This window comes from Moschus berezovskii, chromosome 21, assembly GCF_049115385.1.
Source record: "Moschus berezovskii isolate FMDL1 chromosome 21, NW_MosBer_1.0, whole genome shotgun sequence".
Taxonomy (NCBI): domain Eukaryota; kingdom Metazoa; phylum Chordata; class Mammalia; order Artiodactyla; family Moschidae; genus Moschus; species Moschus berezovskii.
The window spans coordinates 28,560,867-28,585,919 of NC_142480.1; the positions used below are offsets into that span (position 1 = coordinate 28,560,867).

At 33.4% G+C, this 25,053-nt stretch overlaps 1 protein-coding gene across 4 annotated transcripts in view; it reads left to right on the plus strand.

Annotated features, from left to right (window-relative positions):
- Window positions 1-25,053, plus strand: part of STRN3 (striatin 3) — a 112,651-nt gene that overhangs the window by 83,339 nt on the left and 4,259 nt on the right. For 2 of the 4 annotated variants that reach the window (XM_055418210.2, XM_055418211.2), the window contains 8 exons: window positions 6,689-6,829; window positions 10,827-10,960; window positions 12,257-12,432; window positions 12,615-12,662; window positions 12,966-13,087; window positions 16,311-16,478; window positions 18,209-18,349; window positions 21,608-21,715. In XM_055418210.2, the coding sequence (XP_055274185.1) occupies window positions 6,689-6,829; window positions 10,827-10,960; window positions 12,257-12,432; window positions 12,615-12,662; window positions 12,966-13,087; window positions 16,311-16,478; window positions 18,209-18,349; window positions 21,608-21,715 (1,038 nt within the window). The remainder of the gene's footprint in view (window positions 1-6,688; window positions 6,830-10,826; window positions 10,961-12,256; window positions 12,433-12,614; window positions 12,663-12,965; window positions 13,088-16,310; window positions 16,479-18,208; window positions 18,350-21,607; window positions 21,716-25,053) is intronic. The other 2 variants (XM_055418212.2, XM_055418213.2) reach the window with 1 other exon arrangement.

Sequence of the window (25,053 nt, forward strand, 5' to 3'; positions counted from 1 at the left end):
TGTTTTTTAAAATGAGCTAACTTTGTTTAAATAGCCATAGAAATAATATATGCTTAAATACGTATTATATAGAGACACAAAGAAAACAGTAAAAATCACTTGCAGTTTGATAACTCAGAAATTATATTTGGCATATATTCTTCCAGCTTTTTCTAAATGTCTTTATACGTAAACCTCCTTTAACAATTTCCAACAAGAATATCATTGTTTTTAACTCATTTTTTCTTAATTTTCATTAGATGAGTAATCTAAATACAGTTTGACTGGTTAGATAGTATTGCATTTTGTGGATTTATCCTAGCCTCCCATTAGTTAATCCATTAGATTGTTTCTCATTTTTAGTGTTTTTATGAATACCAGTGCTTTTAAGATTACCCATGTATGTAGATAAAAAGATGAGGTTTCCAACAGTGTCTCAGGAATTAATAATTAGGAAATAATTGTTTCTTTTTACACTTCCTTTGTGAATTAGTTAAAAACATTTTACTCTTAAACATAGAGTTCACTGTAAAAATGTTGGCTTTGAATCCCTGCCATGGAAATAAATTTTTCTTTAAAATGGTGGGTAGTAAATTTAGGTCTTAATCTAGGTAGAATACAATATTAATGCTAAGATACAGTTTTTCGTGAAAAGATTGAATTCCTGAAAAACTGTAGCCTTTTCTTTTTTCCTTTATTCCAAAGTGTGAATTAGTCACACCTTTTGGATCATAGCACTCAGTTTCTACAGATTTTTCCAGCTTCTTAGAAGAAAATTATTTGCTTAACTTTAGCACGTGAATTCAGCAGATGTAATCCAATCTAAATGCCTTTTAAAATTTTTTTTTTTAATGGGGAAAAGTGTCGAGAATGCCAACTTTTTAACTTTGTAAAGTCTCAACCATGATTTAACTCTTATATGGAAAGGGTTCTGAAACCAGAAGCCAGGAAGGCAATGTTTTTTTGTCTTCCAGCTTGTTCACTCCATTTCACCCTTCTTTTTTCCTACCTTAGGCAAAAGGAATGACTGAAAAGTGAACCAGCCTTGCCTTGGACTGTAAACACAATTCAGTATTAATTTCTTTCTAAGTGACATATGCTTTTTCAATTAGTATTTCTAAAAATGAAGACCATGAAACTAAAGAGACTTGTTACAGTTATTTTGGTCTCAAACTTCAGAAGAGTTAAGCTTCCTTTTCTTTATAACATTTTCTTTTGACATAACATCAAACTTATGGAAAAGTTACAAGAATTTCATGCACTTTCACACAGTTTCTTTAAATGTTAAAATTTTACTACATTTACCTCATCCTCTTGTCTCTTTAAATATGTACTTTTATTATTTTGAACACTTCAGAAAACTGAGTAAGTAGTAGACATGTTGCTCCTTAGGCACTTTAGTGTGTGTTACTTTACCACAAATGCATTATCTTATGTGACCACAGTACAATGGTGGAAATCAGGGAATTGACTGATATAATACTATTATCCAATCTAAAACTTTGTTTTCTGTCATTTTTAAATATGTTCTAAGCTTTCTGTAATTGGGGGAAAAAGTGAGGGGGAAGTTCTGAGTTAATCTTTTATTAAAATCTTTGATAGGACTTTTCTAGCTTTCTGTGGTCTCTCTTTTTTGCTGTATTTCATGTATAAGTAAAAATATGTAGTGAAAGTTGCTCATTCGTGTCCGACTCTTTGCATCCCCATAGACTATACAGTCCATGGAATTCTCTAGGCCAGAATACTGGAGTGGGTAGCCTTTCCCTTCTCCAGGGGATCTTCCCAACCCAGGGATCGAACCCAGGTCTCCCACACTGCAGGCGGACTCTTACCAGCTTACAAATCATACTGTGTATAGCAACTGAAATAAGGGTAAAACATCTGAAGTTTGGAACCTTTACTTAGAATATGATGGTGGTAGTGGTTTAGTCGCTAAGTCGTGTCCGACTCTTGCGACCCCATGGACTGTAGCCTGCCACCCTCCTCTGTCCATGGGGCTTCTCTAGGCAAGAATACTGGAGTGGGTTGCCAAGGTAATAATCTTTTTAAGACTTCGATATTTGTTTCAGTTTTTTCACCGTGGAAGGTTTAAATCATGGATTATAATATGTTTTCCTTTGATAAATGCTCTTATTCTTGCTTTTTGTTACTCCTATACTATTTTGTACTTATAAAATTGTGGCTTATAAAGAAAGATTAGATTATTTCATATCCTTTCTTCAAAAGATTTATATATGCTTTTCCCATTTCAAAGACAGGGAAAGATCTCCATTTCAGAGGTTCACATTCTGAAATATGTATGTTTACAGATCTGAGTCTTGGTCAATGAATTTGTCCTAATTTTTCTTATTTATCTTAACTTTCCTGTCTTCCATGTGTCAAATAAGATTTGTCATTCCCCTTCTTTACTTTACTCTTGTTGCTGAATAGCTATACATCTTCTGACTTGGTTATCATACACTGGAAAACTTTTTCATTATTTCTTTTAATACAAATTATAAGTATCCCTGGATAATTTTCTAGTTTCCCCCTTTTTTTTTTTTCTTATTTTAGTTTCATATTAGTATTTGTCATTTGCTATTCCAGATTCAGGATAACAGACTTTCAAGAGGGAATGAAATTTTTGTAGAGTATGACTTAAGTACAAATATCTTTATATTAGGCATTTTAGAACATTTAAAGAAAAATTATTTTGAATCAGTAACTTTCAATAGGCCTATAAAAGCACCTTGACACATACTATAAAGTGACTATGATGATTAAGCTGCCTCTATTTTGGAGTGAGTATAAGGAGTCCATAAAACCATTCAGTATCCTCTGTCAAATCAAAGAGAAACAGTTGTTTCATAGAAAAGGAGTATTACTTTCAGCTAAGAGATGCGGTTGTTTTCTATTTCTTGCTTCAGTTTCATACTGTTAAAACAGACCATTCAGTTCTTCAACTCGGTTTCTCTCTTTTTTTTTTTCCTCCCCCAATAAAATCATTGAAGCATTTTGATAAGGGGCAGAAAGTATCAGTTTGATGCTGTTTTCAGTCAGTACACATTTTTAAGCTGCAGAATCACTTTGCAGCTAACCTAGTTTTTCCTTAATACTGTGATGTCATTTTTTTTAAAGATGACAGTTGTCATGTAAAAACTTTCTTTTAATTAGGATGATAGAACATATAACAAATCTAGCAAACATGATGTAACTAGGCCCTTTTATTCTAAAATAGAACTTAAACCTTTTCCAGATTGCCTGCTTCACTTCAGAATATAAGGCTGATTAACAAAGGGAGGCATATTTGAGAAGGGAAAATGTTAGATTCAGTTAAAAAAAAATACTGTTTTATTTATAATAATAGAGTAATGGAAAGATAAATTTCATGTCATGAGTGTGTATATTTGTGAGTGTGAATTTAAAAACGCTAACAACAGCAGTTGTCAGTCCATCCATAGTTTGGCTTTTACACAGCATACTGTTTTTCATTTTCCTAGAATCTATTCAGAGGATTGTGCATTGGTATAGACTTGATGGCTGTGGTTCCGAGGTAAATGGGTTGTTGTATAATTCATAATGGTAGAAGAACAGCTTTTCTTGCTGTTAAAATTAGGAAGAGTATTTTCTTTATAAATTATAGAGTAGTAATTGAGAATCAATTTTTGTTTAATCCTAGTGAGTTGTCTTCAGTTATGCCATTGAACATTTTAATAACATTATGTATGATCTATTATACTAATACCATTACAGTTTTCTCGTTGTGAATCAGACTTCAAAACTTTTATTTGAAATTGCATTCGTTAGAATTATTGTATTTAGAATATTGGATTTAGAAAGAGAAAAAAGGAGCATTAAATGTGTTGTTAATTGAAAGATGTTCTACATGACAGGTGCTGGATAAGACTGTTAACTTCTGGTTAAGAAATCTGCTTTCATCTTTTAGCAGTTTTTGAGAAACTAGAATTAAAGCCGGGACGATTCCATCTTTTTCTTAAACTTGCCACTTTGCCACACAGAAACTAATGTTTGGTTATAGTATACAAAACAAAAAAAGTAGTAATAATTACATGATTTGGGAACCTTTGTTGGAATGTTGCAGGAAGGGGGATCCTTTCCCCAGACCCAAGAGTGGACTCTTGTCTAATACTTAGGAATGAATTGTCAGAGGAGACACCATGCTCATAGAGCATGAGACCTTATTGGAAAGGGGGCCCCTGGCTGGAGTACAGGAAGGTACGGGAATCCAGAGGGCTGCTCTGCCACATGGCTGATAGTCTTGGGTTTTTTAGTGGTGGGATTAGTTTCTGGGTTGTCTCTGACCAGTCATTTTGACACAAGGTCATTCCTGATGGCCTGAGCATCCCTCAGCCAAGATGGATTTCAGCAAGGAAGATTCTGGAAGGTTGGTAGGACATAAGGACTGGCGTCTCCTTTTGACCTTTTCCAAATTCTTCCAATTGGTGGAGGCTTGTTAGTTCCATGTTCCTTCCCAGGACCTCTTGTTGTAAAATAACTCTTACAAGTGGTTACTGTGGTGCCTGGCCAGGGTGGGCTGTTTGGGTCAATGTTTCCTCTAACATGAACATTAACTTTCATGTTGTTTCCTACTTTCCTTTTGTTCCATATTTCCTAGTCCATGTGTTCAGCAAGATGTGACTTGATAGTATCTGTAATGATAAAACTTTTTCTTGTCTTTATTATATTTATCATATGATGAAATTATTTATAAGTAGTATCTAATGAAGTAAAAGTTTATGGTTTACATAAGTATAATTAGATTGAGCAGAGGAAGATCAACAAAAGCCTCACGGAGGAGATGGAAGTGGGCACAGGAAGTATTCTCACCTTTCTGGGGAATAGGTAAAGACATATGATAAAAATACGGTAGGTGAAACCCTGGTGAATATACCATAGGGAAACTGCTCTGACTTGAAAATCAGGGAGATCTGTATTATGTAGCACTAAAAGATGAGATTGGATAGGATCAGCATGAAGCAAATGCAGGGTTAAGTACAGGATTTTAGTTAGCTTTGATTCAAAGAGTGTTGAAGTGCTGCTTATGGTTTCAGAGTAAGGAGTGAGAAGATCAATGTGATGATTTTGGAAAACTAATCTAGCCAAAGTATTCAAATGTGATGGAAGGCAAATGGAGTTGGGAGATAGGAAAACCAATTAGGAACCCTCTGCAGTAATTTGTAAGAATAAAAGCATTGAGTAGAATAAAGTCAACAGCAAGAAAGAGATTGATTTGAAGAGCACATAAAAGGAGGGTTTTTTTTTTTTTCAAAACAGATTCTCTTTCATCTCCATTTATAAGTTGAAAAGGAATTCTTAGGATGTGGTTACAGAATCTTAAGAACAGAAATCTAATCAGTGGTGTTGATGCTCATAAGTGGGAAAGTTATAAAGGAGAGCTATTTTTGTGAGAAAGGATAACATTTATTTTCTTTCATGTTGACTTAAACTGATGGTTAGACATCCATTTGGCAGTTTTTCATTTATTAGAGAATTTATTTAGTCGCTTTGTCAGGGAGAAAATCCTCAGATAATAACTAGTTTCTCCATTATATACTTTAGAAAATTCAGACTACTTGACGCATTGTATCCAGAAAGAGTTACTTAAGCATTTCTAAGAAGTTAGGGATTGCTGTGAAATAGTTAATAAATGAAAAGAAAAAAATAAAGGTAATATATAAGATTCCACCTATTTCCATTAAGTCTTACCATTGTACTATCTGGCATTCTATTAGGGATACATAGATGAATGATAGTTCATTTGGAATTGCTAATATTCTAATAGCTGTAGTAAAATTTAGTGATTATATAGTCTTAATTAGTCCATCAGTACTAATGTTAGTAAATATAGTCTTATTGTGTGGCCTTGGATTTGCCTATTTTAATTGTTTTACTTATATGTTGACTATAAAGCATTTTCTTTTAAGACTATTTTCTTTCAAAATACATAAGAGAATACAAGAGAAATGATTCTCTTGTCATTTTTGAAGTTCATAGTTAAAGAGATCCCATGATATTAGATGGTCCTGAGCTTTGCATATTTTGGCCTGAATTATCCATGTACCAGTTGAAATTCTCTCCTTAAGCTTATGGCCTGTGATTGACTTTTCATACTATGATGAGAAACTGAGAGCTCATGGGTAAATCAGGTTTTTCAAATTGGGGAAAAGAGAAAACACATTTGAGGAAAATTGGAGTTGATTTGTTAATGACAGATTTGTATAACTATAGCAGGAAAATAGCCACATAAACACAGGGAAAGTTAATTGTTTGTTGCACCCTCATAAAAATCATTTTTACTTATTTGTTTGTTAACATTTTAAAATAATGGATTAAGTTGGAAAACCTGTTTTATTCTTTACACTGTTAAATGTTAACTTAAACACCAAAATTTTTTGTTTTAATGATATCTTCTGTGTCTGAGCTTACAGAACTTTGATTGAGTAATAAAAAACTCAATTTTGTATATGTATCTCCTATTTATATATATGTATCTCCTCAGAAATAGGAAATATCTTAAATATTAAAATTATTTTCATATTTTGGTGGGGGGTTGATTTGGAAAATTGAAGACATCTTTGATTAGATGAGGTCTTTAATAACTGCAGCTTCTTAAAAATAGCCTGCTTTGGTAATAATTTGGTTTTTAAGGGTGCAAGCAAGTCAAGCGGTAGCTGTTAAATGAACCTCTACTGCTGACATTAATTTACAGGGGTCAACAGGACAAAACTCTACGACACGATAGCTGATCTGGGAGATGATGAGCTGCCCCTCATCCCTTCAGGAATCATAAATCAGTCTAGGTCAGCCTCTACTAGAATGACTGATCATGAAGGTGCAAGAGCAGAGGAAGGTACAAAATTTAGCTACCATGTTTATTTACATTGCAGATGACATTAATTCCAAATCACAGCTCCTTAATATTATAAATTTGCTGCTGTTTTAAAATGCTGAAGATCAGCGTATATGATCTTCAGAGAAGGTTTTGGGCAAGTTCTTGGTGTAATTGTCTTAGAAATTTTGCAATTTTTGACTTTTGCTTCCTTATGATTTTTTTTGCTTTTGATGTTAGGTGGAGTTGTTTCTATTATGTATGATTTCAAAGTACCTTTCTGAACTGTGACTTTAGTTTACAGATCTAGTATTAGGAAATTAGTATTTTTAAAAAGACTTAAAATAGTACATATGGGAAGGAATTATTTAGTCATTTGTCATATTGGTTAAATTTAGCAACTTTATAATAACTATCACTTGTTAGGAGACAGCTAAGTGCCAAACATTGTGTTTGAAACTTTATGTATATATTATTTCTAAAAATGTATATAATGATTGCCCAGTTTAATCATTTTATAGAATAAGGCGACATCATTATTCTTTAACCCTATACCAAACATGTACAACTTGGTAATGAATTTTTAAAAATTTGCCTAAATTAGAAATGGTCAGGAATTGAAACTACTGTTTAGGCTTTTTTTCCTGTAACTGGTTTTAGCTGCAGATAACATAGATATACTTGAGTACTTTATAAATCTAGGTTGAGAAAGTTATAATTCTAAGTTATGAGACTGAATTTTAAGGTTTATTGTGACATAATACATACATGAAGGATAATCTATTATCTAATAATTTGACATATATATTGAATTTTATTGATATTTCTACTTTGGTTTGTAAGGTAATTTCATGCCCCAGTCAAAAAATTTTGAATACATCTTATTCTCTTCTGAGTTCTCTATTAGTCTCTGCATGTATTTACCACTCATCATAATCTAAGAGTATTTGAGGAAGGGTGAAGAAAAATCGGTAAAATAATAAGACCAAAACAAAACATAGTAAAGCATGAAAAACACTAGGACACGTAAAATAGTTTGTTGATTTTCCCTAGATCTCTTTACCACTGTTAAACTATTTTCCTGTTTTACCTTAGAGTGTATTTTCTAAAATACACATACCAGCTCCATTATTCTTCATCTTATGCATTTAGTAATGGTTTAGCTTCTTTAGCTTTTGATGTATTTTACCAAATACTGCATAGGATATTTTGCTAAAATTTTTGTAATAACACTATACATTTAAACTGTAGATTTTACACCTTAAGGCAATACCATATTAGCAGAAATTAGGGACCTTTTTAAATGTTTCAAACCAGTGACCTATAGGGGAAAAAAAAAACAGTTAAGACCCGTACTACTTAAAAACCAGTGTAGAACTTGTATGTATATGTCTAATTGTGCTTTTTAAAGAAAAAATATAAGTGATCTGACTCTGTTAATGAAGGATGAAGAGATGGAAAGATAAGCATGAGCCTTATTACACTGTTTAAAGGATAGATACTATTAAAATTTGTTACTACAAAAGATTAAGTTCAGCTTTGACTTAGAACTAAGAGGGGAGCATTAGCATTCATAATCTCTTATTTTCAGGGGCCATCTCCAATTATGCATTCTTACTAAAGGCAGTATCATAGGTCATTTTGTAAAGAAAGAAAGTTTGTTTTCAGGGAGAGAAACACATTACAACCTTTCAAAGTGTTTTTGGTAAAGGCTTAAGGTTATATATACCATGTTGCCACTGGCATGAATGGAATCAGTTACTGAGCTGTGTTCTTTAGATTTTATAAAAATTGAAGGAGATAGGAAGAGCTTGATATGTTAGCTACAGGTTTCCTTTGTTATTATTGTCCATAAAAAGAATAATTAAAGAAGTACAAAAAGGACCTTGCTGTAAGACCTCATTATGTAGACCCTAAGATTTCCATAAAGGGAAATGCTAGTATGATAATAGTCCTAAATTGGTTGATGAAATCTTTTAGGCTCTCTAATAAAAGGTATCATAGTTTCCATAATTAAGAATTACTTATTTTAGTAATTTTATTTCTCTTTGAATTGCTAATATTTCAGTGCTATGTAATCATGTGCTGTAGGTAGTTATGTTAACATTAATAACATGAATTTATAGAATAAAAATTAATTCCTTCTGCAAAAAAACAAGGGCAGAGTATTTACTGTGCTTACTATATGTCACAATAATGGGTGATTGTGGAAAGTAGAAATACGGCTTAAAAGATTTTATTCACTGAGATGTATATGCAGTATGCCGAATGAGCAGGATAGTTTGCTATATATAAATGAATATATATGTGTATATATAGATAGAGAAATGTAGTTATGTGATTCACTAGAAATTGGTATAATACTTTTGCTTAATATAATTAATATAAAACTTTAGTAAAACTAGCTAATATTGGTTAGACATCTCCCTTCACATGCTCTTAAATTGGTCAGTAACTGATCAGAAATATCTCTGCATAAAGAGTGTATAATGCATTATTATGTTAAAGTTATTTTATTGGGTTTTTATCAAAAGTTCTTTTATTGAGTGTTTGTGAGTGGGAGGAATTTTGGCATTTTATTCTAACTTGTTTTACAAACAAATTATGTGCATAAAAGAAAAACATGTACTGGCTAAAAATGCTTTGAGAAAGTATTACCTTAATGAATTTTATATGACTATTCTTAAGCATAATTTTAAACTATTGGTTTTATAATTCTCAGTGTCTTCTCATATTACCAATAACTGCATACTAGATACCAGTAGGAAGGATCCATGCTACAGATTATTTAGATTCAGTAGGTTTAACTCATAAAATTAAATACTACTGTCCCTACATATATTTTCTGGCAGATTTACTCTGTCAGTTGCTGACACATAGCTTCATTTTACGAATGTCATTCAGGACCCTATTTGAATCAAATTATGTAGTTTGCTTTGATATTACAGATTAATAAATAATAAGATACTGTAAATAAGGATGAATTTAACGTATATATCTAAAAGAAGCAGACTTGCATCTTCTTAGAATGTTTTCAGTAGTGTTAGTGATGACTGATATTTCATTACATCTGTTTCGTATAGTGTTTTAAATTTATATCATTTTTCATGAAAAATTTTCAGAATTGACAATTAGCTTTAATTTTTCTGTTTCCCTTTTAAAATTGCTCATGGATTTTAAATGTGTTTCGATATGTTGTTTTATATTACAGTGATTTATGTACTTTACCCCTTGTATCTTAGGATTAAAATTTTGCTTTCAAAGCATGTTTGAAATGATATGGAGAATTGTTGCTTATACTATAACTTTAATAACAATACATAGTAGTATTTGATTTTAACAGGTCAAAGTATCAGAAGTTTAAAGTGCTATAGTCAGTATAGATTATTTATTTTAGGAGTAAATTCAGTAAAAAAGAAGTCAAAATAAAAAAGCATAGAGTTTGAAAACTGGAAGGCATTCTGAAGATCACATGGATTAACCATTTAGGGAAAAGAAACTGACACTAAAGGTAGAACTGCCCTTTTCCTAGACCATTGAGAAATCTGAGCAATTTAAGGCTTTACTTCAGTAAGCTAATACACTGTATAAAAGACTGGAAACTATTAACATGTGAATACTTGTATTAAATTTTTATCAGGGACGAGACTATCTAGCACTTTCAAACAAATATGATGGAAAGTGAAAGGATTTAGCAACAACCTATTATGTTTAAAAAATACTATAATTATAGTTGTACCAAAGGGATATAAATAGACAAAGCTCCCACCCTGAAATAATACATCAAGTGCATATTTTGTTTGTGGGAAATTATGCTCAGTTCTGAAATAAATAAAACACTTGTTTGTTGCTACACAGTAATAGAGTTTTTTGAGTAGAAGAAATAAGGAGGGAAGTGGGAAAATAAATTTAATTATATTACTGAATATTATAACTGTTAAGTGCTTACATTTCCCCACAATATTGTCTTGTACTGTATGATTTTTCAGCATTTAAGAAGCGGTTTTGTTCTTTATAGCTGAACCAATAACGTTTCCATCTGGAGGAGGCAAGTCATTTATTATGGGTTCTGATGATGTTTTGTTAAGTGTACTGGGCCTTGGAGACCTTGCAGACTTGACGGTAACAAATGATGCAGACTATAGTTATGATGTAAGTGCAGTTTTATTTTTAATTTTTTAATGATTTAATAGAAGGCTCCTTATTTTTTGGAAACACGTATAAAACGGAATTAATGTCAAGGTGCATGGAAAAGAAAGTGTGACATTGTGTTTATTTGAAGTGATATATAGTTTTTTTCTTACAACTACTTTCTTTGTGGTATTTAAATTTTTCTTGGGTATTGTGGTGTATTAGGAGTTTGGAGTGATTGATTACCTAAAAATATTGGTTGATAAATACCTACCCTTAGTAGTCAACTCTCAATTACCTACTCAAATTAAGCCATACTTTTCTGTTAACAAGAGAAAAATAGGTAACCTGAATCACTTTGCTTTCAGGATAATTCTTAAAACACATTTTCGTTTTGAACTTTTTTTTTTAAAGGGTAATGTTAAAGTTAGTCATTTCCTAAATACTCAGTCTTTCATTTGAGGGATGGGGAGAGGATAAAGAGGGGATGGAAAAGACAGTGTTAGAGGTGAAACTAGTCTTGGATTAAATTTTTTATAGACAATAAACACTCAATTGAGAGTTAACTATACTTACTTAGATTTTGTATTAGTGAATTTGCAGATTTTCAGCAAATTAATTTTTCCTTTTATAAACATTTTTTTCTACATTTTATACTTATGTTAGAATGCTTTTTAGAGACATCAGCCTTGGTGGGCTGGATTATTCTCATTAATACTTTTAAAGTATGTAAGCAAATAAATTCTATAATAACCTTTTGACTGCTTTAGAAGTGGTTTCACAGCCTATCTTTACAGATGGAGAAATGAAGGTAAAAAGAGTAACGTCTTATCAGTATCAACAAAGTGTCTTTAGTTCAGACTTTTGAAAAATACATGAACTTGCTTCCTTGAAAAATGTCACATGCTGATTTTCTAAATGACAACTGTATTGTTAACATTGTACCCTTGGATTTTTGGTAGTAATTTATTAAATTTTTGTTTTCATGTAAAATGTTGCAACATGGTAGTTTCTTTGTGTGTTTTGTTTTTTCCCTCATTTTAATGTTTAGTAGGACTTTGGGTTTACCTTGATGATTAGGTAAAACAGATTAAAGGACTCATTTGATCTAAGTATTTGAAAACTAATGAAATGATTCTTCTTAGTCCTTATTAAATGATAAAGATATAAAGTTTTTAAGGTGTGCTAAATTTCCACTGGACATTTTAGCAAAGCACTTTTGAATGTATGTTTTAAACACACCAAAACAAACAAAAACTCCATATGCCTGTCAGTTAACTACTTTTTACCGCTAAATATCGTCCTCTTTCTTTTTAGTTGCCTGCCAATAAAGATGCCTTTCGAAAGACATGGAATCCCAAGTATACACTACGTAGCCATTTTGATGGAGTTCGGGCATTAGCTTTTCATCCTGTAGAACCTGTGCTGGTTACTGCCTCTGAGGACCATACTCTGAAACTTTGGAACTTGCAAAAAACAGTTCCTGCCAAAAAGCAAGTATTTTAATGTTAGCCTGTTTTTTTTCTTCCAAATTTGCTAATTATAAGTAATTATTCTTCTTTATGGTCTGTATCTTTTATGCACTTACTTGATCTTTCCTAATGACTCTTGTATATCAACCAGTGATTTACCATTATTTATCTTCTCCCCTCCCCTTTTTTCTCCCCTCTTTTAGGAGTGCCTCTTTAGATGTAGAGCCTATCTACACATTTAGGGCCCACATGTAAGTTTTATTGAATTAGTACTTAATTAACAACCATAATTATTGTTAACTATTATTTGTCACTCCTAAAGCCTTGTAATTTTTTCATAATGTTTGTTTTACGTTAAGAAAGACATTAGCTGAATAATACTACATTTGATTAATAATTGTACTAATGAGAATATAATTAGTACTGTTCAAATGTACATATTAACTTAAACAGTTTTAGATAACACATAAATTTAGAGAGAGGTTGGGAGGGGTGCAAATGTAAGTTTCTTTGTAGGCTTTCTCAGTAATTTTTCCCCTCTTTTCCTCTGATAGTGGTCCTGTTCTGTCACTAGCTATTAGTTCTAATGGAGAGCAGTGTTTTAGTGGTGGTACTGATGCGACTATCCAATGGTGGAATATGCCTAGTCCTAATGTGGATCCATATGATACATATGGTAAGTAAAAGGCTCAAGATGTATCTTTTTAAGTGAATGGCGCTGACAGAAATAATCACCTCAAATATTAAAGATTATTTAAATATGTATTAAACTTGTCATTTAGTCTTTCCATTTACTAGTAATTTGCCTTATTAAAGAGAGAAATTAAGAAATACAATGCCATAAGTATTTTAGCCTGCAAGTTGGTATTTCCTATATTGTGTTCAAAAAGTTTTTTGAAACTATATTAATTAAAGCATTAATTTCAGTACTAGAAAAGAGAAATTTAGCGTAAGGAATAATTTTTATAACTTAATTACTTTACGTAGTTCAAAAATATTTAGTGCAAGACTACAGAAACAAATGGGAATTGTCAGATGATGCAGTGGTAAGGCATCCACCTGCCATTGCAGGAGACTCAGGTTCAATCCTTGGGTCGGGAAGATCCCCTGGAAGAGGAAATGGCAACCCACTCCAGTATTCTTGCCTGGAAAATTCCATGGACAAAGGAGCCTGGCATGCTACAGTCCATGGGGTTGCAAAGAGTTAGACATGACTTCATGACTGAGCATGCATGTAGAAACAAATAAGGACCTAAGGGTATAAATCAGTGAACTTGAGGGACAAAAAATTTCTTAATTTAAAAAAACTGAAACTTTCGTTCATGAATGCCATTTTTAGAATCTGGCCAACAGAAATACCTGTGCATATATTTAAATATAATTATAAGGGCATTGTTTGTAACTATAAAAAAATTAAAATGAATGTCTATTAGTATGAGAATGGTTAAATAAAAAATGGTCTACTTAATGGTTCATTTTAAAAGAATTTAAGAACTCTTTGGTCTTTCATTTAACACACACTGAGCGACTGAACTGAACTGAGCACCTAAATTTGCCAGATATTAAAGCATACATCAAGAAATGAGAATTAGTCTAATACCAAAATAAAAAAACCAGATTTTAAACACATAAGCAAGGGGATGGATAGGTACAAATTGTGATAAATGCTGTGAAGGTACAGTAATGTAAGAGAGTAACAGCCAAAGTCATCTTTAGATATAGTCTAATCACATTCAAGCCAAAATCTATATAAAGGTTAACTGTCAGTGAACAATTTTAGGCCAGTAAGTTACCTGGAAGAGTAGGATTGAAAAAGATAACTCTGGCTTTTTCAAGGAGAATAAATTGGGAATGAGAAGAGTGGAGAAAGGAATACCAAGGTAATGTTGTAAAGTTGTAATGTGGTGATCTGGTAGATAGGTGAGAAGATGATGTTGCCAAGAGTAGAGTGGAAATAGAGCAGTTAGAGAGAAGTGGATTTAAGACATACTGGAGAGAGAGAGAGTAGAATAAACAGAATCTATTGATAAATTGGATTGAGTGGATAAAGTGATAGATTAGTCATCTTTTTGTTTTTTAACAGCTTTATTGAGGTATAATTCCCATATGAGAAGATTCACCCTTTTGAAGTGTACTGTTCAGTAGTTTTTACCATATTCACAGGGTTATGCAACCATTACCACTAATTCAGAACTTTTTTCCATCACCACTTCTGCATTTTTGACATGAAAAACAGTATATGATGGTAGCTTATTGAAATGGGAATGTGAGAAGGTAAAGGATGCTGAGTTTGGTTTTTAAGCATGTTAAGAGACAGGCAGTTCAAGTAGATACCATCATTTGTGAGAAGGCAGACTCCTGAGGGACTCTGACATATGGGGGTGGGTTGACTAAAGCAAGAGAATTAACCAAAAAAAACCTAAGAAGGTGTGCCTGTGGGGAGGAGGACATTCAGGAAAGTGAAATCATGATGCATACCAAAAGAAAAAGCCATTTTGAGAAGAAAGAAGCAGTCTGCACTTTCAAATGTTGCTGAGAGGTCTAATAATATTAAGTATAGAAAGGTAATTGATCACCCAGGTTTTGGCTGGACAGAGGTTGGATGTTGGGGCTGAGACCACAAGGTAAAGGGACCTGTGGATGACCTTCCAAGGTGTACTCTATGGATGAAAAGCAAAGTGATGAAGGAAAGAAGGAAGGGAAATTTTATTAGATTTGATAGAACTCATCATTGATTTTAGCAAGGGTTTGTTTTGTTGTGGTGATAGTATCAGAATGATTTAGAAAGTAAATGAAAGTTAAGAAAGCATATTTACTGAATATGCTTTTCTGCTATTTGGTTAGAGGTAGATGTAAGTTCTGTTTGTTAGATTTAGAGATTTTGAAGCATATTTGTTTGCTGTGGTAATGATCCTAAGGAGGAGGATAATCTGTATAGTAGAAAAACTATGAAAGCAAATTAGTGTGGGAAATGGAATCCAGGATACCTGGTGGAATTGCCCTTTCAGGAATGGAGGGTAATTCCTTACTTATATCTAGAAACATGGAGAATATGGGTTTAGACACTAGTTGATTTATAGGTTGGTTGACAGAAAGGTAGAGGAAAGGTTCCTCTTTCGATGCTGTATTTCCACAGTGAATTTATTATGAGAGGTAATTATTCATGTGAAAGGGAGGTTATGAACTGTGAGAAATATCTGTGGAAGGTGGGAATTCAGTAGAGAAACAGAATTGTAGGACAAATGATGTTTAATGTTATTAGCCCCCATTGTCCATCAAATGATGAATGGATAAATAAAATGTAATGTATCCATACACTGGAATATTTGATAGTAAAAGGAAATGGACCACTGATATATGCTACAACATAGGTGAACCTTGAAAACATTATGCTAAGTGAAAGAAGGCAGTCAGAAAAGGCCATTTGTATAAAGTGTCTGGAATAGGAAAATTTATAGAATCAAAATATGTAGTGGTTGCCTAGGGCTGCAGAAAGGCAGAGAGGAAAATTGGGGGGAAATAGCTAACAACTGATGAAGATGCCCTAAAATGATATGGTGATGACTGTGCAACTTGGTGAATATATCAAAAATCATTGAATTGACACTTTAAACTGGTGAGTTTTATGGCGTGGGAGTTATATCTCATTCAGTAAAGCTGTTTATTTAAAAGTAGATGTTCCTTTTTTAGAAAATTGCAGAAATACAGGAAAGTATTAGAAGGTAGCGTATAAACATCCCATAACTCCACAACTTAGAGATGGCCACTGTTTACACATTGGTTTATCTTATGACCTTTATGTGTAGTCTTTGTACTTAATTATGTAGTTATCTTTGTATACAAAAGCATTTCTTTTAAACTTCTTGTAGCTAATTTTTGTTTTGTTTCTTTTGTTACAGAGCCAAATGTTCTAGCTGGCACTTTAGTTGCTCATACAGATGCTGTCTGGGGTCTTGCTTATAGTGGCATAAAAAATCAATTACTGTCTTGTTCAGCAGATGGCACTGTTAGATTATGGAGTCCACAAGAAAAATTGCCATGTATTTGCACTTACAATGGAGACAAAGGTAAGTAAATTTTGCCTCTTTGAAAAATCTCTCTTTTTTTTAATTTAGAAGATAAAAAGAAGAAAGTAGTTTCACTACTTCCTGACTGCTCAAAAGAGATACTGAAAGAATTTTATAAATCTGTGATAATCTTTTTATTCCTAGTCATATTTTTATAAACAGGAAACGTGCTTTGCAGCAATATCCTGTAGCTCAGTGCCTTTTAAAAAATAAATATGTGTATTTTTGGCTCCACTGAGTTTTCATTGCTAAGTGTGGGCTTTCTCTTAAGTTGTAGCAAGCAGGGGCTACTGTAGTTGCGATGCTAGGGCTTCTCATTGTAGTGGCTTCTCTTGTTTTGGAGCACAAGCTCTAGGGCACATAGGCTTCAATAGTTGCATTACTTGGGTTTAAAGACATGTGGGATCTTCCCAGATCAGGGATCAAATCCAGATTGGCTGCATTAGCAGGCGGATTCTTAACACTGGACCACCAGGGATGCTTTGCAAGTATATCCTGTAGCTCAGTGCTTTTTTGACCTTTTTCAGTACATGCCCTACTTAAAGAATAGAACTGTTTGTATCTAATAATAGAGTAGGCAGATGAGGCTACTCATAGGAACAGCAGAAGGCCCTCCAACAGCTCACGGTCTCCGGTAAACCTGTAAACCACATGTGAGCACACTGGTTGAGAAGTCTAGCTATAATCATTGAAATAGCACCCTTAAATGGGAGGTGCAAACTGAGTTAGTTACATGCTTGATTTCAAATCTTTTCCTGTCAAAGAAGGATTTAATATACCTCATGACAATATGTGCATCTGTTTATATTATTTGTATATTGGCGTTATTTTCCAAGTTATTTTTAAAAATCATACCTTTTACTATAAATAATTGTTTTAAAACATTTTAGATGAATATTTGAACGTTTATGCTTAATTTTGTTGAATCTCTAGATACTTCAGTGATTCTACTAATTTTTTAATTTACCTAAGCTTTTGAGGTGAAAATTCTTTTAGATAATTTGTTTCTTGCTTACTCCAGAATTCACATAATTGTGCATTGATCTGGACAGTTGAATTTATTAACATGTTAAAGAGAGAAATTGATGCTTGATCTACTTAAGGATATTTACTGCATCAGTGAATTCCAGAGTTCAAAGCTTCATTTTCACAAATCCAAAAATATTATTTGCATTTGCTACTTGAAGCTAACCAGTGTCAGACAGGTGAATGGTCTCCCAACGTAGTGGTGTACGAATGCTGTTTTATCACTTTACAGTCAGAAATATAATGGCAGGACTTCCCTGGCAGTCCAGTGGTTAAATCTTAGCCTTCCAGTGTCAGGGGTGCAGGTTTGATCCCTAGTCAGGGACCTAAGATCCCACATGGCTTGTGGCAAAAAAAAACAAAACATAAAAAACAACAGAAGCAATATTGTAACAAATTCAGTAAAAGAGTTATTAAATGATCTACATTTAAAAAAACTTCAAAAAATTGCAGGTGGACTAATAAACTCACCTCGGATTTTTGTCTCTTAGAAGAAAATTCATAGGACAGCAATAGCTTTTGTTTGTCTTTCCTTAAGGGTTTGCTAGATGTATTTTTCTTATAATATTACAAAAATTTCTCCTAACACAATTGCTTTTTCATTATTAACATTATTTCAAGAATACTCAAATTCATTTTTCTTATTAGAAAAGCAGACATTTCTAAATTATTGTGTTTACCTTATATCTTTGGGCTCCTTTCAGAGCATGGAATACCTACATCAGTTGACTTTATAGGCTGTGATCCAGCTCATATGGTGACCTCTTTCAACACTGGTAGTACAGTAATTTATGATTTAGAAACATCACAGTCATTGGTGATGCTTTCATCACAGATGGATTCTGGTAAGTTTTCTGGTAAGGTTGAAATCTTAAAAAGGATTGTTTTACAATAGAGGATAACCTTTTACTTTTTATATTTTGACTATTTGAATTTAGAATGAAAAAAGAATAACTTTCAATGTGTACTTATTTTACTTTATTTCTGCTATTTCCTCAAATTATGTTTAAAGACTTGGATAAGTATGTGGGGACAAGTGAGTGAGCAGAGCAAATGTAAAGGTAAAAGAAAACAAGTGAAATAATTTTAGGTTTTTAATGAAAACACATGTGGAAGTGGAGAAATATTTAATGAACCCATCTTCCAGCTCCAGTAGTTGTGTGTAAACGGCCAAGGTTGTAAGTATATGGTATATGTATTTTATAGTTTATTCAGATAGGGATCCAAATAAGGCCCATGCACTGTGATTGGTTGGTAGGTCTCACGTCTGTTTTCATCTGTAGATTCCCCCTCTATCTCTTATATTTCCCTTGCATTTTTTTTTAACTGAAGAAATTGGGTAGAGTTTCTCATAGTTTGAATTTTACCAGTTGCATCCTTGTGGTATCATTAAATGTGTTCCTCCTGTTCATTTTATTTCCTGTAAATTGTTTGTAGATCTACAGGCTTATTCAAATTCAGGGACAAAATTTTATTTGTCTTCATTTTAAAGTTTTTAAATGTTTTTGGCAAGACTATCTCATAATAATTTGTGAATTTTTATCAGAAATAAATATTCTTTGGTCTGTCTTTCTCTTAGTTTCTAGTCATTGCTTGGATCCATTAATTCATTAACTGTTCAAAAATAATTTTCTAATTTTATCGTTTCTTTTACACTTACAAGCTAATGGCAAGCCACTCCAGTACTCTTGCCTAGAAAATCCCACGGATGGAGGAGCCTAGTAGGCTGCAGTCCGTGGGATCGCTAAGGGTCGGACACGACTGAGCGACTTCACTTTCACTTTTCACTTTCACACATTGGAGAAGGAAATGGCAACCCACTCCAGTGTTCTTGCCTGGAGAATCCCAGTGATGGGGGAGCCTGGTGGGCTTCCGTCTAAGGGGTCACAGAGAGTCGGACACGACTGAAGTGACTCAGCAGCAGCAGCTAGATTGCTTCTCTAAGAAGGAACAACCCTCATCAGTAATTTGGTTACCTGGTGTTAGCAATTGTAAAGGAAAGGCAAGGTAAATGATTACTTCCCACTCCTTCCCTTTATTTACTAGTTTTTAAAATGATGAAGTGATTCCCTAGCATGGTCCAAAGGTGACCAGTGAAGTGAGTCTTTGGGGTGTTGTTTTTCTTATCATTATAATCTTTCTTGGAATAAGTGCATTTTATGTATTTCAGTCTGTTACATATTATCTTTATTGCTACTTAGATTATTTCATCTTTGGCCAGTGGGAGCTTATTCAGGTTGGCTCCTAAGTCTCCCCTTTTGACATAATCCTGTTAGTTGTTGATGCTTATCTTTCTGGTATGACAAGATGTTTTAGGTTCATCTTGTTCGTTTTGCACCCTAGATCTGAAATGGGCCATTTCTCTAAGGAGCCGTGGTTTCTTTTAGTGGAAAATGACATTTAGAGATTACAAGATAGGTGCTCTGCTATTGAGTCAGTCTTCATGGCTTTCATGGCTCTTGAGTTGGCCATTGGTTTAGACTTTTTCAGTAGATAGAGCTGAAGAGTACATTTTTAGTAAAGAAAAAGACTGATAAATTTTATTCAGATGCTTCCAATAATGATTCAGATTTATCTCATTGGTTTTATAGTTTCATCTTATTTTAACAATATCAAAACTCTTGATTCTCTGCAAAATGATCACAATTTCTCGTTTAATTTATCTAACAGTACAGATAAAGTCATCTCAGAATAATAATTGCAATACCACCAAAAAGAATTTTGTTACTAATAGAGGGTATATTCTACTAGATACAGACAATCTAATTACTGTGCTTTTAAAAGTCACTTGTGCTTATAATACCGATTGACTATCCAATTAAGTTCATTTGTTTAGTTTTACTTCTGATTTTTCATGATTGCTCTTTTAAAGTCGCTTTCCGTTCCGTTCCGTCGCTCAGTCGTGTCCGACTCTATGCGACCCCGTGGACTGTAGCCTACCAGGCTTCTCCATCCATGGGATTCTCCAGGCAAGAATACTGGAGTGGGTTACCGTTTCCTTCTCCAGGGGATCTTCCCGACCCAGGGATCGAACCTGGGTCTCCCGCATTGGGGGCAGACGCTTTAACCTCTGAGCCACCAGGGAAGCAATATTTAAATGGTTCTGTGATCAAATCCAAAAACAAATATATATATTCAGTGTCTTTTTCAACCCTAGTTTCTTCCTCTTACATAGATTATTTTTTTCAATATGTTTAAGTTCAGTGAAGAGTTCTTGTATACGTATAGAATGATCAATTTACTTAGTCTAATAAATGCTGACAATCTTTTCCCATTAGTTTTGATCTCTCTTTTCTCCCTCATCACTAATCTGAACAAAAATTAAGAACTTGGTAGTAAAGAAAAGGTCTCATTCCTAAGAACATCAATTCCAGTTCTTCGGTATTTTTGATCATTGTGGGAGGGATAGGGTTTGTTCTTGCAAACACCTAATTATCACTTATGAATTTTTTTCCTTCATTAATTGACTCTTAATTCTTTTATGGACTATTTATTAAAAGCAATGATTTGTGGATTTGGGATAATTTTAAAATTCTAAACCACTCTATATTGACAGTCTGCATTAAAATACTTTCATTTTTTTTCTAAACTTGAGCATAGCGCTATCCATCCACATTATAAGACATATACTAGCTTATATATTTTTTGAGAAATTGTGTCTTTAGAATCTTAGTTTTATTTCTCATATTTTTTGTTTTATATATAAAAGCTTTAGTTTTTAGTGATTCTTATGTTTTGATAAGACTGCAAAGGCCATCATTTAACTTCTAATTGAAGTTTTTGTTTCTTTTTTATTTGAAATATAGTTAATGGACAATATTAAACCAGGTGTACTACATAATGTTTCTCATTGAAATATTATTGACCATATTCCATATGCTGTATATTAGCTTGGCTTATTTATTGTGTGACTGAGGTTTGTACCTCTTAATCCTCTTCACCTCTTGCCCTGCTGCTCGCTCCCCTCTTGTCTGGCAACTACCTATGTGTTTCCTGTGTCTGTGAATCTGGTTTTGTTTTGTTTTGTTTGTATATTTTTTTCTTTAGATTCCACATTACATTGAAGGTTTGAATTTTGGTGTGTTTTCCTCCTTTGTTTTTAGGTTTACAATCCATTAATCACATTAACAGAGTAGTAAGTCATCCCACACTTCCTGTTACAATAACTGCTCATGAAGATAGACACATCAAATTTTTTGACAATAAAACGGGTAAGTAGGTTATCTTATTTTCTGTATTGACTTCCTAGCTTGAAAATTGCCAAGTTAAACTGTCTTAACTCAGATTTTTGCTTTACTTAATGTAGCACACTTACAATGTTTGTTAATTTTTACCCTTGTTTAGTGCTAGTTGCTCAGTTGTGTCTGACTCTTTGCAACCCCATGGACTGTACCTGCCAGGTTCCTCTGTCCATGGAATTATCTAGGCAAGAATACTGGAGTGGGTTGCCATTTCCTTCTCCAGAGGATCTGCCTGACCCAAGGATCAAACCCTGGTCTCCTACATTGCAGGCAGATTCTTTACTGTCAGGGCCACCAGGGAAGCCCAAAATATCTTGCTTACCTATATTATGATTTCTTCATGTGATGACAGTTATAAACCCTTCTGTTTGAAATTTTTGTCTTTATATTCTGTTGTGAATTAGTATAACATAGAAGATCACTTTCTGGTTGGGGCATTTTAAATATGTTCTTAAAATTATCAGTGGATGAAATGATGCTATAGTGGCAGTTGTTTATTGTCATCTTTCCTGTGCTTTTTGGTTGTAAGGAAACATACCAATTATATAGAAATCATAAATTTTAATTTGGCCATAGAATTGTTTGTTTAAGGATATCTGTATCATTTGTCGTTACCCAAAATACTTCCTAAAGTATTGTTTGCTCTCTTTCGGGAAAATTCTGATAGCAGAGAGGCTTCTTTGATAAGCTGAAACAATTAGAGAAATAGTGAAAGACTTCCAAATAAGAAACTAAAGTGTTAATTGAAATATTATTGCAGAGGAACAAATTATCAAGCAAGACAACAAATCAGAACTACAGGTTTTTATTTGTAGCTTACATAGGACATGGTTGTAATTTTTAGTCTTTCTGAGTTTTAGATAAATATCTTTCTTCAGATAACACTTTTCTTGGACAGATTTCCTTTGAACTCAGTAGAACAAGTTGAGAAGAGAATGGAGACTCATAGGTCTATATTTTGCACAGGAAAGAAGATTCATATTCATGTGAATGTCTCAATTTAACACCGTATCAAGTCAGTTCTTTAAACATTTTTATGAAGCTTAAAGATCTTCCTTTGCTGCAAGAGCAGAGAGATAATTTCCTTTACTATGTTTCTAAAAAGATTGTTTGTATTAATTATTGAAAGTTTACATTTGTAAGGAAAAGTTCAGGAATTTTAGTAGTTATAATAAAAGGAAAAAGTGATTCTTCAGAGCTATTTGTCTGGCAGAAATCAGAAATAAGGTGCCTGTAGACTTTTAGATTGTTTACAAATTCTACCAATTAATTCTCTCTGTTAACTAGCTAGTACCTTATCTGTAATGTGAAGATAATTAAAGCACTAGACTCTAAACAATGGAAATTTTCACTCTCATTTTCTCTCTCTCATACACAGATATACACATATATACAACACTTGAGTTAAACTGTAAATTGAGTTCATATGTATTCTTTTTAACAAAATTCATCTTGAAAACTGGTAATTCATTTAAATAAGATACACTCAAATATCCCTATAACTGGTGTTGATGGTTAGCTAAATTTTTAATAGGATACTGTTCTATCAAATGAATAGTAATTTATTGGATTTCTTATCTGAAACATTATAGAAATTGATTGTATGAATGGACTCAATGAGTTTAGATTTTAACAATAAAAGTACATGTAGTATTTTGCACTGCACTCATTGGCTATTATCATGTATAAGTTATTTCTGCTTTCTGAGGTCTTATTGTTGCCTGGGGAAAATAGTGTGAGTGAGTGCATATGCACTCATACATACACATATGGGCTAGAAACAGAAGTTTCTTAGAGGTAAAGCCAAAGAGGTAAGTTAGGTTGAAGAAGGAAAGCTCCAAAGCTCAGAAACTACTGAGCCAGATTTTTCAGAGCCAAGCTAAGAATAATGGATTTTTGTTTACACCATGCACTATGAAAACCACTTGAATATTTGACCAGGGATTTGCAATATTGGTTTAGAAAGATACTTAAGTTACACTGTATGGTAGATCCTTGACTACAGAGGATTTTTTTTTTTTTTTTTTACAGAGGATTTAGAAGTTTCAATTTATACTGTTTGTTTCAGAGAGATCTTCAGGGCTCGTGATTTTTGAAATTTTGGTAGAGACACAAATTTGAATTGCATATGCTGTGACTGAGACTTAGCTAATGGATGAAACTGGGAGGAATGCGGGGGAGTTGGAGGAAGAGGGTCCTGAATTGGTTATGGCCTCATTCATTCAGCAAGACTTATGAGTATCTGCCATATCCTCAGCACGTTTCTTGATCTTTGGTGAATAAAACAAAGTGTCCTGTCCTCTTGAATCTTACAGACAAGTGGTATATTGCTTTCTGTAAGTGAGACATTGGTATCAATCTCTTAATTTCATAGATTGTACAAGTCAAAGGGCTTTAGGTGCTGGGGAGGAGAGAATCAGTGCCTGCATGTGTCCTCTTTTTTCCGGAGTTATAGGAAGAAAGAATCTTGGTGGGGGAAGAGAGATGGTAGCAGAGCCGTGGAGCAAAGGTGAATTCGGTTAAATGTGAGAAGCTGCGTATATATGCTGGTGAACGAAGGGTCAGAAACTTTTTCTGTGGTCACTAGTGGAAACCCAGCATCCAGCTTGATTCAGAATCGCACCTCTTTATAATTGGTCCAGTCTGAAGGGTCACTCACATTTTGAAGTGACTTCATGACTGTGTAGAGGAGGGTTGACTCTAAATTGACTTAACATGTCACAGTTAGGTATGAAAGAATTCTTTGGTTTAAGACGTGATAAAAATAGGAGATGTCCAATCATTCTCACAATAGAAGTCGGAACTAGATCTGTGAGTTAAGAGTCACTATCACAGAATTAATGTTTTAAGGGAAGCTAATGATTCTTCATAGTTATCCCCCTAATGTTTTGAGATCATGGGGCTGGAGGCCAGCTCTTCATACTCTGAATTTTTTTTTTTTTTTTTTTTTTGAGAAGAATAGAGAACCAGTAGATGAATTATGTTGGACTAATAGTATGTTGTGATGTTTCCCAGGTGGCGCTAGGGGTAAAGAACCTGCCTGACAGTACAGGAGACGAAAGTGACATGGGTTCACTCCCTGGGTCAGGAAGATTCCCTGGAGTAGGAAATGGCAACCCACTCCAGTATTCTTGCCTGGAGAATCCCATGGACAGAGGAGCCTGGTGGGCTGCTGTCCATGGGGTCGCAAAGAGCTGGACACAGCCGAAGCAACTTGGCACAATAGTATGTTGAATGACTTTTCTGTTTCTCAGGATAGTAGAGAGAAATTGTTATGGTTACTCTGTTAATATTGATGAAAAACAAAA